The 18,473-nt window shown below is 37.3% G+C and overlaps 1 protein-coding gene across 3 annotated transcripts in view; it reads left to right on the top strand.

The window, feature by feature from the left end:
* Nucleotides 1-18,473, top strand: part of tsnare1 (T-SNARE Domain Containing 1) — a 230,379-nt gene that overhangs the window by 73,817 nt on the left and 138,089 nt on the right. For all 3 annotated transcript variants that reach the window (XM_055013784.1, XM_055013785.1, XM_055013786.1), the window contains exons 3-4: nt 6,727-6,804; nt 7,531-7,600. In XM_055013784.1, the coding sequence (XP_054869759.1) occupies nt 6,727-6,804; nt 7,531-7,600 (148 nt within the window). The remainder of the gene's footprint in view (nt 1-6,726; nt 6,805-7,530; nt 7,601-18,473) is intronic.

Below are 18,473 nucleotides of genomic sequence, written 5' to 3' on the forward strand. Positions count from 1 at the left end.
AAAGGCCAATATGCAGTCAACATTTCTGATATATAGCTTGGGGCCAGACCCCGATGAGCTTTAAAAGTGACCAATAAAATCTTAAAATCAATTCTAGTATATGAGTTTCAAATTGTTTTACCATTTTTAAATAACTCCTGACCTGACAATAAGTAGCCTTTCAATGGTTTCCTAATGTACATTCTTTTTATAACCAAATACTTGAACAACTTTTTTATTTTATATTATATTTTATTTTATTCAGTTGTAGCCTTGCATATTGTAATTCAAATGGCGTGAAAGGAAAACAGATTTACAGGCTTGAGAAAATCTATCAAGTGATTCACAGAAAGAGTATGTTGTCTCTGTTGACTGTTCTATGCAGATGTGCGTACACATTCCTTCAGATGGTGGAAAGCCAAATGTGCAGGAAAGAGCGGATGTTGTCTATACTGTAACAGCTGCCTTTTTTTCAAAGCAACCCAAAACAAAGGAACACAGATTTATCAAAATAAAGTCAAGAAGAGAGTCTAGCCATAAAACAAGTATTGATGCAGCGAAGCATCCTCTTAGAACTGAAGTTAGGTCCAGTAGTTGCTATTTTCTGAGCCTGTTGTTCTCCTGGATCAGTAAGCTGCGAAAATCATGTTTCTATTTTATCTAAATGTGTTACAGAGATTGGTTCAGTTGTGTAGGTACATTTACCATGCAAACTGGAAATGAGCTATGTTGAATGTTTCTAATAGTTTAGCCTTCTGCTAACTATAGCCAAAGGCCTCACAGCTGTGGCTTGAGTTTCATGTTTCTGTTCATGTTAATGATTGTGTTGCATGCTTGTAGGAAGCACCCGTACACGCTAGGGCTCACGTGGTGAGAGGAACAGAAAGAGGGAAGCTGCAGGACGAAGGCTTTATTTTGCAAATTCTAATGTTTTGGGGTTTTTTTCACTACTGCCTGTGTGTAAAGAGGACGCTGTTTTGCACTCTTTTCACACTGTTAGACTCACAATTTACTTTTTTTAAAATGGGGGAATCAAAAGCCACACTTCTACATCTTCATTTTCAAGCTTTCAACAGACTCAAGCAACATTACTTGAAACAAAAACATTATTAATATATTATTAATAATAATTATTAATTATTATTATTAAACATTATTTCCTCTTTAAGAGCAAGTCATTATATGGAGGATTATCACAATGGTTCATCAGTATCTGCATACTGTATGACCTGAGGGGTGAGCATGACATTGTCTTGTTCTTCAGAGCATTCTTTCACAGGTTTATATCATAAAATTTCTCATACATTGTTATTTGGTTTCTAGAGGACAGATTCCCTACATTTTATCTCCAAAATGATATGGATAGTCACTAAAGGCTGGAACCAGGAATCGGTGAAACAAGTGCCTTCATTGCAAATTTCTCTTTAATAAGCCCATGTTCAACTAGTTGCAATAAATCTGTTCACTTACCAACCCAATCAATTACCCCACCAACTTACTTTGCACAGTGCTATTTAACTGTTTAACTAATATGAATTATTTTTTGTTGTTGTTAATTTGCACTCATGTAGTTCTTTCTTGGTGGGGAAACATATTTGTGACCCTACCAGGACACACAAAATGAGAGACCATAGTCATTCAAAAAGCATAAGTTGCATCCATGATAACTGTTAAAACTTGTGTAGTATAACTGCAACAGAATAAATATGGACATACTGTACAAAATGACCAACAAGAGTTGCTTTATGCTGACAGTATATGTAGTATTTTGATGTTTCTTTTTTCTTTTACTTCAGTCAGTCTCTGAACAATTGAATTATGGGATCCTCCTCAACCCTTGCACTGATGTACGCCTAAAACATCCTTTAAACCCATCTCCTGATAGGCCAGGCTGTAGCATTAACAGTGCAAATTCATCCATCACTAAAGGTCTTTCAGTTGAAAAATGACCCATTTCCAAAAGTATCACAGTCTTGTAATGGTGCTCAACTGACTGCATGCAATCACGTTATTACCTGGATGATTTGTCAGTGTAGCTCGGTGAGCAGAGTTAATGACTTATGATGTACAATGGAACTCCAGCAGATCTTGTTCCTCTCCACACTATGAATATCAGTTCCTCTGCTATATCTCTGACTTCACCTACCAGTCTCTCTTTATTCCATGCCAACATTTGACCCCTCTCTCCTCATGTATGGGACCTCTGAGCATTTTAACACCTCTACCTTGATATCTCGGTATTTTTCACTGTGTCAGGGGGTAAAAAAAAAAAAGGGGGGGGGGGGGAGCCAATTGCAGTCATTTCTGGTTGCAATATTTGACAAAAAGGGTGGGTGAGATGGCTCGTACGTGCAGCTCATACAGGTCGTGATGTTGATCTCAGCCTGCTGTAATGGCTTAAGGCCATTAACCCTCCCTGTCATTTGCAATGACGTGCTTTTGAACAGGGAAAATGGCCCTGCCCACATAGCTTATACAGCAGACTCACCACTCCCGCTGCCAGCCTGTGGCGTAGTGCCATGCTATTTTCCCCGTCCAGTCTATCATCATCGCTGCAGTTAGATTCCACATTAGAGACTCCCACAGCCTTTGATGTCCTTTCACTTTCTACTTCTATTCATTGGAATGACAATGCACAATATTTTGATAGAATTACTATAACTGCTAATTTACCTATTGTGTCTTATCACTAATTAACACAACTTTGCTGTCAGTATTTTTAAGTCTGTATTCTTTAAAACTCTCTTTGTCAGAACAGTGTAGGCTACGTGTTAAAAATTTACAAACTGCTTGAATTTTTTTTTTTAGAAAATGCAGAAAAAGGCATATAACATAAACATCATGAGGTCAAATAAAAATGGTTCATTAATCCCCAGGTTTGTTTTATTTACTTTTTTTTCCCTGCACAGAGAAACTGAATTAAGCATGTCTACTAACCATACACTAAGGTTCAAAAGTTTGTACTCCTATGTAGATATTCCATTAAAAATCAGCCGTTTCCAGCTACAATAGTCATTTACCACAATAACAATGTCTACACTGGATTTATCATTCATTTATTGTTATCTTCATTGAAAAAAACTGCTTTTCTTTCAAAAACAAGGACATTTCTAAGTGACCCCAAACTTTTGAATGGTAGTGTACATGCTATCACTATCAAATACTGTACAGTACACAGGAAGTGAGTGGAATTTTAAAACTGATTGCTGTCATCTGTGTACAGTCACATGTCCTTTAAAAATACCATTGTGAGTAATCAGTCAATGGAGAAGTTAAACACTATAATTCTCATTTAGGTGGAGGCCCCTGAACAGTTTAAGCACAATAAGACAACAGCTAAGTTAGCAGCTCTGCTGGGATATACTTGAGCTACAGTCGAATATCTTTCACCATGGATCAGGAAGGACGATACTTACCAAGGTCACCTCCTATGTTCAGCATGTTAGCATGTGTTAATAAGTACGGTTGAGGCTGGTGAGAATGGCATTAGTTTTGCAGTTATTTGATGACAGCTGCAACATTTAGACTAAACAAAATTGTGCCGTTCAATGGTTCTTACAGTTCTGGCTCTGGGGAGCATGTATAGATGAATGTCTATACCAACTTAAATTGGTCATTTATCACATACCTTTTTTCAGTAATGTGTAAAATGTTGTAGTAATAATAAGTAAGAGAAATTCCTAATGGCTTTTGAGGCAGATGGGGCCTAACATATATGCTAAAGTCCTTTTGACTTGGACGTTTTGAAATTTGACAGCATTGGTGAGAGGTAGGGAGAGATAACCACAGGCTGCAGAGTAACGTGGACATTCTGTCAGTGATCTACTTTGGTTCTGAAATTTCTGAAAGGATGTTTCTCAGCTTGGGTATGGTTTTACTGTTCAGCAGCAACAGTGGCTAGCTGGAGTGTAACTAAAAAGACATGAACATGCAGCAGCTGACCAATCTGTGAATGGCCACTAAGATGTAATTATAGAGTAATAGGAGTAGTGACAGCAGACGTTTAAATGAACATTTTTGCAAAGACATTTGTGAGTAAGTAGACAGCACCTAGTAGCTGGCAGTGGTGGTATAACTTCAGGTCTTTGTTAGTTGACATCATTCTGTGGCCAAAATGGTGGCGGAACTGAAATAACTGAACAATCCAGATGTTGCATCAGCATAAACTGCAAAGCTGCACTCAGACACGCTTATTTCCGATGGTACAAATTCTAATATGAAGCCGTCACTTCTTTCAATGTCAAGTCACAAATGCTTTCTAGGAATTCAAATTCCTAGGAAAATTGCTGTCATATTTTAGCACATCCATGCACATAACTGAGTAACTGAGGGTTCAAACTGGTGTAACAATCTGGGCAAATATCCTTGGCTATGCTGAATAAATTATATGAATAAGTAAGCTGCATTTAAGTAAATAAATAGAGGCAGCATGTTCCCAAGGTTGATATGGATTACTGACTGGGCAAAGCAGGCAGCGCAGAGGGATCCCAAACACCCAGGGTCCCCCAAAGCATCAAAAGACCCCAGTTTACTACATATCATTTGGATCTGCATAGTGTTGGAAATTTGTACCACTGAAGCAAAATATTGCTTTGACAGATCTAAATCCATCATCTGGTACATTTTTGTAAAGAAACTCTATCAAATATAGATGTGTAGGACCTTTATTTTAGTGTCTATTTGTTGTACAGTTTGTTGTATCTCAGTGTTCTAAGGTTGCATGCAAGGTTCTAATCTATCAAAGACCTCTGACTAACCAACAGTCAGTTTCAGTATCACTACGTTTGACACTTATTTTCTTTAATAACTGAGTTTTCTGCGTGTAAAATATATATATTTTTAAATGTTGGGGGAAAAAACTGTTATTATTCCCTTTAAGGTGAAATGAATATCTCCAAATGACATATTCAAATTATTAAATTTTGTCTGACAAACACTGCAAAAGTCCCAAAGTCTTAATTTCTTAAAACAGAAAACATGAAGTCAGAAAGTATTCCCATTTGACAGACTGATACCAGAGACACTGATTCAATGATTACTCACTGATCAAAATTGGTGCCAACTGATTTTCTTTTTATTGATTTATCACCTAAACATTAAATCTCTATAGTATAGTGCTGATTTGTGTCTTTGTGCTTAGTAAATTAATGAAACTCACATTGTAGTTAATATCTGTAATGCCCCAGTGTTTCCCTCATGACCACCTTTCCTGTCAAAAGATTTCTTTTTTAAAATAGTTTTTAACTGTAATTTTGGAACGCACTGCTGTTATTGTCAGGGATTTTCTTATTATAGTTAAATTACAGAGAATAACTAGTAAAATCACAAAAAAGCACCCTAAAAACAAGCCCAAACTACACAGATTAGCCATAACATTATGACCACCTGCCTAATATTGTGTTGGTCCCTCTTTTGCTGCCAAAACAACCCTGACCTGTTGAGGCCTGGACTCCACTAGACCCCTGAAGGTGTGCTGTGGTATCTGGCACCAAGATGTTAGCAGCAGATCCTTTAAGTCCTGGAAGTTGTGAGGTGGAGCCTCCATGGATCAGACTTGTTTGTCCAGAACATCCCACAGATGCTGGATTGGACTAAGATCTGGGGAATTTGGAGGCCAAGTCAACCTCAAACTCGTTGTGTTCCTCATACCGTTCCTGAACCATTTTTACTTTATGGCACGGCATATTATCCTGCTGAAAGAGGCCACAGCCATCAGGGAACACTGTTTCCATGAAAGGGTTATATGATCTGCAGCAATGCTTAGGTAGGTGTCAAAGTAACATCCACATGGATGGCAGGACCCAAGGTTTCCCAGCAGAACATTGCCCAAAGCATCACACTGTCTCCACAGGCTTGTCTTCTTCCCATAGTGCATCCTGCTGCCATTTGTTCCCAAATAAGCGGCCATCCTCGTGATGTAAAAGAAAATGTGATTCATCAGACCAGGTTACCTTCTTCCATTGCTCTGTGGTCCAGTTCTGATGCTCATGTGCCCATTGTTTACAGGTGCACAGGGGTCATCATGGACACCCTGACTGCTCTGCAGCTATGCAGCCCCATATGCAACAAACTGTGATGCACTGTGTATTCTGACACCTTTCTATCAGAACCAGCATTAACTTGAACAACAGTACCTCATCTGTTGGATTGGACCACACAGGTCAGCCTTCACTCCCCATGTACATAAATGAGCGTTGGCTGTCCATGACCCTGTCTCCGGTTCACAGCTGTTCCTTCCTTGAACCACTTTTGATAGATCCTGACCACTACAGACCAGGAACACCCTACAAGAGCTGCAGTTCTGGAGATGCTCTGACTCACTCGTCTAACAATTTGGCCCTTGTCAGACTCACTCAAATCCTTACGCTTGCCCATTTTTCCTGTTTCTAACACATCTTCTAACACTTGCTGCCTAATATATTCAACCCACTAACAGGTGCCATGATGAAGATATAATCAGTGTTATTCACTTCACCTGTCAGTGGTCAGAATGTTATGTCTCATTAGTGTATTGGATTTCAATTTCCACATGGGAAATCTGTATTTTTTATAAATGTTATTTCACACACACAAAAAACCACTTTCCGACACACATGCAAAAATTCAAAATGTGAATGGATATTGCTGCTTTTTGTGTCATCGCTGTCGTCCCTGCATGCTGTTGCTATGGTCTCTGCTTTCTATCTGCCACAGAGTCATGCTCCACTGGTCAGAGAAGTGTTTGCTCATAACATGTTTTCTCTAAAGCCACACAGGTCAGTCCCTCAGAACTGCAAGATGTATTTCAGGAGACCTCCTCCAATATCTTCCAGATCAACGCCAATGGTAAAATTGCCGTCCATCAGTAAAACTACACGTGCATGTGTGAGAGCATTTGTCTACGCGCTCCTGCATCAACATATACACTTTAAACCACTGCACAAACATCAGACATAGTACTAAATATAAATTAGGATAAAGGAATATTTAAGATTTATGTTTGAATTCAAATTCTAAATTAGATTTACATTTGATTTAAGCTACATTTGACATTGTGTCTTCCATTTAAGATTGTAGATTTAATATTGAAAATAACATTAATCATTGTGTGAAAATTTTTGGCTTGATTTAAAGATTCAGATTAGTATTATAATGAAGGATACATTTCTGAAAAATAGATGCTTCATAATTATAAAACTAAATTAAAAACTAATTATAAAACTAAATTTCATTTGAGATTCAAGGCTGAGTTTGGAGCTGAGATATATTTGTAAAATTTGCAGCAGATTTAAATATAAGGTAAAATTAGTAGCATATCTTGATTTTCGCACTGAGGATGGAAGTAGCACTCAATTTGAAATATGCTTATGTACTGAAAACATTAGCTTGAAATCTGGGCTGTAATCAGTTCAAGATTTAAGGTTTAGATTCTTGTAAGTAGTAGTAAATTTAATTTCAGTTTGTAGGGTTATAAAGTGAATGGAACGCCCTCTTTAGCCTCAAGTGCATGAGAGTGTTTGTGATGCCAGGATATATTCTAAACATTTGTATCATACATTTTTTTTCCTCCAGTTGTTACGTTAGAGAAGAATCTTCAGTCGCTGGGAACATCTAGAGATACAGCAGAGCTGCGACAGAGTCTGTGAGTAACATGCACATACCTCTCAGGAAACCATATCCTGTCATTCTGGTCCTACTCAGTGTTAGATTTACATGTAAGTCTGCTTTCCAGAAAAGTGCTTATTTTCTCTTTGTTTCATCAACCTCTTACATATTGATTGTTCTTTTTTAGTTGACTGCCAGCAATTACCAGATTCAACATTGATAACAAAGTGTCCAATCTAAGATGATTGCATCTGTTTAAAATGCATTACATCCTGCTGTGTGTGCTGGCAAGTCATCAATTCTATTGAACATTTTTTTATGATTGCCTTGGAAACTTACTGACAGTGCTTGGCTGCTTTCAGTTTTAACTTCCCATTTTCCTTCTGCAGTATTGATGCTGGTTGCAAACAACACATCCAGTGCCTCCGACTGATGCAAATTACATCCAGCTCTTAGTGTTGTGAAAGATTGTTCAGGAAGCTTCGTGGTTTGTCAAGAATTTAATGGTGACTTTTAGAGCTCATTACCTAGAGGCTTTGGCTTTGATCAGTTCGTCTTTTGGATACAGCAGTTCTCTCTCTTTTCACTTGTGATACACATGAACTGCTTGTTATCTTATGACACATTTTGATGACATTCAAAATAATAATGACAAAAATAATGACTGTTCAGAGTTTAGATTAATAGTTTTTATTTTTCAAATATGGTGAATACTGATGTACGTGGGCTGCTGTACCCTAACAACAATAAACTTTCAGGGGCAAAACCGGACAAAGTCTCATTCTCGGAAGCCATTAAATATGATGTTATTTTTTGTATGTATTTATTTTGCGCATCTATTTGGCATTATCTTTTACTAAGCCATTAAAAATGTAACATTATAAACGATGTTGAGAACACTTTAGCATTTAATAAAATAGACAAACTATAAATATAAAAATCTGTTGTAACGACACTATTTTGGGGACAAAAAAAAAAAAAAAAACATCATGCAGATAGAAAGACCCAACCTGAAGCTTTGGTAATGAGGGTCTATTGACTGAACTGCCATTTTCTTTGTGAATACCTATTGAGCTGTTATTTTCCTCTTGGGTGTCTATTGATTGAAATATAACTTGAATAAAGTAAGTACCTAGAAGTTTTATATGAAAGCGGTCCATTTCAGAGAAAGGTGACACATGGTGGCTGTATGCCCATTTACCAGTCATACTGAGGTAATGAATATTTTTTAGTGTATGCTCAGGAGCTTTTAGTCACATGCCCTAATCTCAAATGTTTCCAGGTGTGATTAGATTGTTTTCTAAACACTGTACAGGTGTTATAGTACAAGCCACTTGGCATGAATATAGCATTAATATAGCAGAAAACAACTGTTTGGTATGTAAAGATAGTTGATGGGTCCTTAGCGAATGAAGTCACACCATCTCTGTGTGTGTTATATTCTTAGCTTCTCTGTGTCAGTCAGTGGAGCCTAGCATGTATGTTAGTGCATGTAAGTCCCTCCCTTTGAAACTGGCTTCCTTCACATTCGTAAACAGGCTGACCTCCCACACCAATTGTAAAATTGCAATCAGGAACATTCAGCTAATGCCCCCCATATATATATATATATATATATATATATATATATATATATATATATATATATATATATATATATATATATATATATATATATATATATATACATAAAATTTATGTGCACTTGCATCATTTTGATCAAGTCTGAGCGAGTCTACCTCTGTCTTAAGGCAATCCCCTGATACTCTTTCTCAGTCTATTTCTGTTTCCCTTTGAACTGTGTGTCTGTGTCAACACACAGGTCTGGTCTGTCCATATGTGGATCTAGTTCATCCACCGATTGGACCAACTGTGTGTGAAATGTTTTATTCTAGAAAGCATATTACCAGAAAATTTAAGCATGATTTTCCTCCTTTCTTCACCCAGTCATTTCATGGCCCCTCGTGTTTTCATGCACCTTTGTCTTGTAACCCTGTATAGTGCCCAAAATCTAAGTTGAGAAACATTGACCTGAACAAGCTAACTATAAATTTTTATAGCTCTACTCTGAAGAGATACAGAAGTGAGATTTTGTCTGTATATTTACGTATCACCAAAAATAATGTCACTTATTGTAGTATACTACACTGAGAAAAATAAAGTGCTAGGTCTACTTAAAAAAACTAAGGCAACTTTTTGCATAATTTTTTTCATGTTGATGAAGCAAAACAGTTTTTTGTTTGAACTACTTACTTATTTTTTCACATGAAAAATGAAATCCAAGTAAAGTGGACTTCATTTTGTCAAGTAGATTAAGCAAAACTAAATTTTGTATGATTTCCTAATTTTTTAGAATTAGTCAATATGATTTTCAAGTCAACCCAACTAGATTTTGTTGTGTAGATCAAACAAAACTCAAGCTTGTACATATTACTGAGTTTTTAAAAGTTGTATATGAAATCTGCAAGTTTAACCAGCGTGATTTTTTTATGTAGATCAAACAAAGCTAAACTTTGTATACATTACTCATTTTTTTCAAGGTAGTAAATGAAAATTGCAAGTATAACCAACTTAATTTTATTAACTTGATCATACAAAACTAAAATGTGTATGTTGCTTAATTTGATGTGTTTAATGACAATAAAATAGGCTTAATCACATCATGTAAATACAGCATGACTATTCGTTTTATTACTATGGTTTTTTTACTGGTAGATATTTTTGCATAAATTCTAAAAACAAAATTTATTGAAATTATAGAGTTGTATCAAATAGTAAAAATAGTTGTATCAACTATTTTCCTATTACTCAAATGAAGTGGGAGTTTCATTTTAAAAGTTGCAAGCAAGTATTCTTTATAATGTATTTGAATTATGCCTGGTAATGACAGGCAAACCTAATAAGCCATAATCTTGATGTTTCTTTTTTTGCCGATAGTTTAGCAAAGGAGTGATATTGAGGAAAAAAGCTTTTCTCGTGTCACAGCCACAACCTGCTTTATTTTTGAACATACAAACAGCACACAAAAAAAACAAAACAGGTTGTGCATTTACCCTGGACAGAACTGGGGTGCCTTTACAAAAGGCATTTTTAGAAAATATAACATCCTTATTTGTACATGTAGAAATAAACAATAATGAATAAATTGATTCATTTGTCCTTAAAATGTTACCTTTAAATAAAAAAAAACAATTTGGCAAAAAAAAAAAAAAAAAACTAAACAGAAACCCTTCCGATTAATACTTATGAATACATTTATGAAATAACTCAAAATAAACAAATCTGGCTTAAACTGTGAGCAACCACTTTAAATTTAACATTTGAAATGTGAACATGATACATTTTTCCCCAAATAAATGTTAGCACCCAAAGAATCAGATTTCTTAACTATACCTGGAACCTAAATAAATAAATAAAAAAAATTCTTTAAATAAAAAAAAAAGAGTGACCATTTAAGATGCAAAACAATAAAGTTCTCAATTAAAACAAAGTTCACTGTATATCTGGATCAAAAAGTCCCACTTTAAAGTGCAGCATAAAACAAAAAAAGGGGGTCACTCAAACTCCTACCCTTCAATGAAGTGTGTCTGGCATTTAGGACTGAAGACTGACCTTTAGATCATGTGTTTTGGAGGATGTTATTTTGTTCCCATCCTCTTGGTCAAGGAAGACCTTCTGAAATTCCTCGAAGGTGTACTTCAGCTTCTTTGGGTAACATAGTTCCAGGGCATAGATGAGGCCCATAAGGTACGCACAAGCCTGAGCGACACTGGGAATCCCAAAAAGTACCTCAGCTCCCTCTATAGCGATTCCAACTTGCGTCTGGCCTTCACTTCCTCCTTTGCTCACCACAAAGATGTTGAGGACAAATGTGATGGCATCTTGGACATCCACAGCATCATCATCATCATCATATACCTGTGAAATACATCAAAGAAAATCGGACCAACATTATCAATGAAAGGGATGCACATATTTCTTCATCATTAAGTCTTTTATCAGCCAGGAGAAGCAGGTGACTTTTTTCATTGTATTGGCTAACAATAAAAGACAATATATAAAACAATCCCTGTGAATCTACACAGATGTATTTCACCTACAGTAAATATCTTAGTGTTTAGTTGTGGTTTTCTGTGCTAGTTACAGAACATTGGTATGTTTCCAATTGAGCCTCAGTGTATGGTAAGGATGTGTAAACAAGGTTCTCTTATAAACCTTTAAATCAGGGGTGTCCAACCCTGGTCCTGGAGAGCCCCTATCCAGAATGTTTTAGATGTTTCCCACTGATTTAAATTAATAGGAATCCCAAATTCAGAGTCAAGGCATACTTTGAGTAGTTCTAGCAGCTTACCTATTGTAATGTTATGGACAGAATCTAAATGATCCAGTGGAGCACAGATCTATTGAGGGTCTGATGCAGAGAATATCAGGAGCCAGTGGGTTCACCTGAATGTTCTTCCTCAGCTGACTGGAATTAGTCATCTGGGACAGTATATAAAGGACTGCAAATCCATGGCTCAGTTGGTTCAGTGCTGTGAGATGGTCAATACTTTCAGTTGGCTTTTTGTGTTCTTTTTTTGCCTTGAAATTGTTCAGTTAACTGTGTGGTGACCCAAACTGCATTTGAACCTTTATCAAGTGACTTTTACTTTGCCTTTAGTTGTTTGGTCCATTTGTTTTGTGATCTATCTTTTTTGATAGATGTGGGAATAATTCTTGTCACAGTCATCTTTAAGAACTTAGTGGTCATTTTTTGTAGGAATTGTTTTTGTGCACTAGTTTTTGTTAGTTTCCCAATGTGCAACCCTGTTCTTCGGGTTTTGGTTTTTGGCGAAACATAAAAGTACTGTGTATGTATTATTTTTCATAAGTTTAAATACTTACAGGTGATTTAGAACCTGAAGGCATATAATTACTTCTACCTTTAGCTATTCTACAATTAAATATTTAGTTTCAAACAGGCAAGGCTTCAAATCAGGAGTAATGGCAGAGGTATATCATATTTACCTGGTAGTCCTTGATTAAATCCTCCATCTTCTCTCCAAGATAGAGAATAAGGCCTCTGATTACTGCTTGTCTTCGGGACTCAATGCTGTTGTCCTACAGCAAATTAGATATAAAATAATGTTATGTGCATATATCATATAGCTCCAACAGAAACTCGTTTGTAAATAGTTCTAAGTACATGCCTCATTTAACATGTCAAGGGTTGCATCAAGTTTCTTCCCCACAGCTCCCCCCTTCCTCCTGTACAAGCTCAACAGTTTCGGTGAGCACTGATCCAACTTTCCCAGGAATCTGGACAGCAATGGCTTCAGTGCGATCCTCCGAAATTCCTCTTCAATCTAAAAAAAGACCAAGACAGAACATGGAAACAACCATCACTAGACAGAAATAATTCCAGAAAAACAGGGAAAGAAGACAAGTATTAAACTAACTGTAAAAGAACATTGAAGGCAATACAGTGGTTTCAAACCAAGAAAAATAGTGTACGTCAAAACTGAGGGAGAAAAATACAATTTGAAAATGTATTAAACCCTTCATTGGAAAACATTAAAGACAATAATAAAATATACTTACTTGGGAAGGCTCAAAGAGGGCAGGCCATCGAGCTTTGATGTCAATCACTGGTGGTTTATTGAGGATGACATCATCATCGTAGTGAGAATGTCTTGGCCATCGTCTCATTGATCACCGTGTTGTTGTCCCTCTTTTTGTGTTCATACAGAAGCTCCACTCTCTCGTTTTCAAGGGTTGTGTCTGTTTCACCTTGAGGATGAGGTGGGAGGTAGTTGACCTCAGATTTTTTTGCCTTCTTTAAATTTTTACCTGGAGTATTGTCTTGAGCTGATTTTCTCTTAAGACAGTTCATATTCAGTTCTGGTAGGGCAAGATTTTTCATCTTCGCTCTGTAATTTCCCATTTTGTATCTGAGGCTGTTGTGCCAACTATATAGCCCATTGAAAGACACTGGATCTCTCAAACATGGGTGCTTCATAACCAAGGCCTCTGCAACCTGCTCCCTTTGTGCCTGAGAAGGGTAGGCGGTGTAGGCAAAGATTGTCTCGGCAAGCTTGTCTAGAATGTTTGATTTTACAGCAGGATTGTTGAGAATGGTTCCATCCTTTTTATGAGCTTCATTTGCAGCTTGTAGAATTAGCTCAGTATCGAGGGAGAAGGTTGGTACCTCAAAAAGAGCTGGCCAAGACTCAGAATGAAGGGAAGAGGCACTTCCTGGAGAATGCAGAATAATGGTGTCACTGGATGCAGCAGAACAAGAACTTGCATCCTCCGATGAATAAGCACAACTGCTACCGAAGCTATGTTGGACACCTTCCACATTCAGAGAATCATCAGAGGTCAAGATGACCTCTGGTTCCACATGAACCACTTTGATGGTGTCTTTGTCCTTTATTTCGTTAGTTTGAAGGAGAGTGAAAAACTGTCCATCAAAATCCTGGTCCTGGAATTGCAAACTAAAATCTTGCTTAATATCAAACGTCTCTCTAACAATAGTCTTTAATTCACCCACAGTTTGGGGATTCCAGATGGCAGGGAAAGTTTGCGAATGTCTTCTTTCAGTATGACACGAAGTCTGGCAGACATATTGGAGTCTGTATAGAAAGGAAAAAAAAGAGAAGAAATGAAATTATTGGTACATAATCTCAAGGGGGAAAAAATATTTCTAGGATTTTAATGTTAAACAAAGCATAATGAATTGACCGAAAGCTAAATTAAAAATACAGATTAAATAGTTGAGGCAAATGAATTAGGCATTGCAGAACTACTTCTATAATTTTGAAACATTACAATTCCATGAAGTATCAAATTCAACCAAACTGCTAAGAACTGAAACTTCAAATCAGTTTTAAAAATAGGAATCACATATGGGTCAGTTTTCAGGGAGACAACTGGGTGAAATTTGGTGGTGTTTTTTATTTGTATCTTTTTAAAAAAAAAAAAAAAAAATAGATTTTACAATGATCTGAAATACTAACCTATGACAGTGAATAGAGGAAAAAACTGAAAACCCATTAATATGTACTGTATTTAGTTACCTAATCTTGAATATGGATGTAACGCTTCAAGGTGACATAATGCTTTCCCTCAACAGTGTATGCTACAAGAGGGTAGGAGTCTGTTAATTCTTGTTGCTGGAGGACTGTCACTTGTCTTGTGGATTCCAGTTCAAAAGAATGAAGATGCTCACTGTACCATGACCAGAGATGCTTGGCAGCGAATACAAGCCGGCCATGAACAATGAAGATCAGACCCAGTTCAACAAAATCTGGAAGCCCTCCAGTGGCTCCATAGGGCAAAATCATTCCCACTGAGTAACTAGTGCCATAGCAGGTCACTGTATTGGCCACCTGAATACTTGTCTCCCCTGGAAACTTTCTTCGCACTGCTTCCTGTAGGTTTTCCTTTAGGACGTCTACAGGAACTTTGTAAAGATTTGAGACACTGATTGCAGGTTTCAGTAGGTCTGTGCCATGCAGGTGGTAAGCAAGCATCAACTGATGCTTAACAGCAAGAGACAGTAAAATGTTCCGAAAACAGCTTGTATGCCGAACAACTCTCTTGAAAAACTTGTGTTTTGCCTCAAAGCGCATCGTCCACAGAGCTACAAGCGGTCCAAAAGCCTTAATTAGTTCCGGATAATGCTCAAGGAAATGGTGCTTTGGAAGAAGTTTTGCCTGAGGGAAAACCTGCATGTATCTGTGCCTGTGGTCTGAAATCTTGATGTCCAAGTATCTAATCGTGTCATCAGTGTGAAGTGGAGAAATTACCACTTCAACAATGTCTTTGAGGTCCATCAGAAGATGCCATGCTGGTTCACTTTCTGGCACTTTGTGTCCAATGATGAAAGGAAGAAGACGCAATAAGCTCCAATTTTCATGAGCGTTTCCACCAACACTTTTTCTGGTGGAGATGTTCAGTGGGACCGGCTGTGGGCTGTCAGTTTTATCAGTCCACTTGTAGGGGAACTCTCTGAGTTGAGACAAGGTAAAGTATTTTTCCTTCATGAAAACACTGAGGCACAAAGCCAGCTCAAGAGGTACTATTCCCTCAAACAGGTCAAGTCTGGTGGATACCCAGACAAAACATGAAAATATTTCAGCTGATTGGTTAAGGCACATTGCCTTTTCACACCAAAGCAGTGACTGTCAGTGGGACTTTCTAAAGCTGCTTGTACATGAAGAGAGTGTTCATGCTTTGTTCTTGCTTGGAAGGACCCAGTTCTGACTTCTTTTTCCTGAAACTCTGAGAGACTTCCTCAACAAAACCTACAGACATAGGATGCAGAAAAGCTTTCCAAGAAGCCGCCAACTGAATGGGCACCTAAATTATCTGCTGTTACATTAATTATTGTACCTTTGATTTTCTTTCCAACAACGGGTATGAAGAGCCCTTCCTCTTCCAACTTAACAAGATCTTTTAATAGCGGCTCTAACACTGCCTCATAGCCATATTTTTTTTACATCCACAGCCTTGCACAGCACAGCTAAATAAACAGACTTCAGTGTGGAACGAAACTGTGGTGGGACATTTGCCAAAACCCAGTAAACTGCTGTGATTTTAAGTTTTTTTCTGGATGTTCCGAGCAGGTTGCAAACCTCAAAATCATCAGTGTAGAGATGAAGGAGCAGCGTTAGGTCTCCAGTGGACAACAGGGCGTTTTCTTTACAATGAGTTCCATCATGAAAAGACTCATACTGTCCCTGTGTCCCTGTGAATGAAGTGTTTAAAGCTTTGTCCTGTATGCCTTTCAGGCTCAATAACTGTGACAGTACCCCAAGAATAGGAACATACTGTAAGGTTCGCCCTTTCTTCTTGTCCAGAATGTATTCTACAGGCTCAGTTACATTAAATGTCCTCTTAAAAAAACTCGTCTTTTATAAGATGTGGAAAGAGGACCGTCAGGTCTTAAAGCTGTGCTGATTGGGGTTGACTCACTCAACTGTTTAACTAAGTCTGAGACAACTTGCTCTTCAAGTACACAGTCATTTTTGCTCAAACATGAGTTTAAAGTTTTTCTTATGCCAGCACCTGACACTGAAGCGGATATAAACTGAAGCTCTGAGACTACTTCAGTAATGCACTTGCTTGGCACATTGTAAATGCTCTCCAATTTCAGTAAAAGATGACCTCATTTAAATTCAATTTCTTCATCTTTCAATTCTTCAGCTTCAAACTTGCTTGAAGATTCGTGTGCCCTTGAACATTCATATGCCTCAGAACTGTGTGCTTCAGCTATATCGTCTATGCTATTTGACTGACTGGCATAGTTCTGTATAATATGTTTCCGGAAATCAGTTAAAGTGTGTGCTGTGTGTTGTCGGGATCTGTGTGACGTAAACGTCCCATAAACATCTGTGGAAAAGTCACAATCTTGGAATACACAGGTCACAGTTTCATTTTTCCTGAGATGAACTCCAAGATGCTGAAAATATTCCTTTTCAGCAAAGAAACTTGATCTGCAAAGTTCACAACTGAACCTGATAACTTCCGTTTCAGATTTGTCTGTTGAATGTTTCTTTAACAGATGTGATTTAAGTGCATTCCAGGTTTTGAAAGAGCATGGGCAATTGGCATGTAAACAGGGGAGAAATTTGCTGTGGTCATGCCTTAACTTGTAGTGCCTCAAAAGTTCATTTGCCTCAGTGACAACAAAGTTACAGATCTTGCAAATCCATCCCATGACGAAAAACGTTTGATGCTCAGTCAAACTGCATCTAGGTAGGGAAAGCAACTTTGGTGGTCTCTGTTAAAGTGGGACTTGATTCCAAGATTTTCCGTGAATGTGGGACTTTGGCTTCTGTTTAGCTGCATTAACCATCAAACCTCAATAGTGAAAGAAAAAAAAAGAAAAAGAAACAAAATGTGGTAATACATCTCTTAAACCATTTCCAAAATTAGCCAGTGGTACAACAGGTAAAAGGAAGACCACGGCAGATTTTTGCTCTGAACATGCTAATTGCAGAGCTCCTTCAGAAACTGAATTGCATACCCCCCCCCCCCCCATCCAAGAGGACTGAAGACATGACAAGTAAATACGAGAATTTTGTGTTATTTCAATTGTGAACTTCATTGAGCTTGTGTTCCCACTGAGTTATTACTTTCATAAGGAAGGGTAGGTTTTCTTACCACTCGACGTTTACTCTTTTACTAATGTTTCGCGTAGGACATTATCAAACAAGTATCAAACCGAGTAATCCCACTTAATTAACATATCTGTATTGAAAATCAGAATTTCAAAACAAATATCCGATGTGGTATTTGTTATTCAAACAGCTGTCTATTCACTACAAAAATAATTTATATTTGAATGACTTTCAGGCACAAATTGTAGGAGGAAATCAATTTCCATATTTCAATTGATATTTCTAAGTTTTCTAGTCCATTCAGCTGCAGCAAAAATATTATTGTGAGGCATATGATTGTTCTGGAGTGTATACATGACTGAACAGGAGAATATGAAATTGAAATACTGAGTAAATAAAAATAGCTTTACTTCAAGACTTTTTAAAAGAGGTTAATGGCAATCTGGTGTAACATTTATTTGGATAGCCTCATGTTATAGACATATTTCTCATTTTCAACAGGTAACTAGACAGGATGCAAACCAATTTCCCTCAAATCTATGACAACTTAAAAGAAATCCTAATTTCAAATGTCTGCTTTGTGAGCTAACTGAGTGCATCGAAATATTTTCCCACTTTCTCCACTATAATTAGTCAAGTGTTTGAACATACCTTTATCCAGTGTACTGCTGACCCAGTGTACTGCTGATCCAGAGCACCACTGATCCAGTGTACTGCTGATCTATGAATCACCTGGTTGGAAACAAATATCATACTTATTTCCAAGAAATAAGTGTGATACTTCCCCAGAAAAATTAGCCATGT

The sequence above is a fragment of the Amphiprion ocellaris genome, chromosome 9, assembly GCF_022539595.1.
Source record: "Amphiprion ocellaris isolate individual 3 ecotype Okinawa chromosome 9, ASM2253959v1, whole genome shotgun sequence".
Taxonomy (NCBI): Eukaryota; Metazoa; Chordata; class Actinopteri; family Pomacentridae; genus Amphiprion; species Amphiprion ocellaris.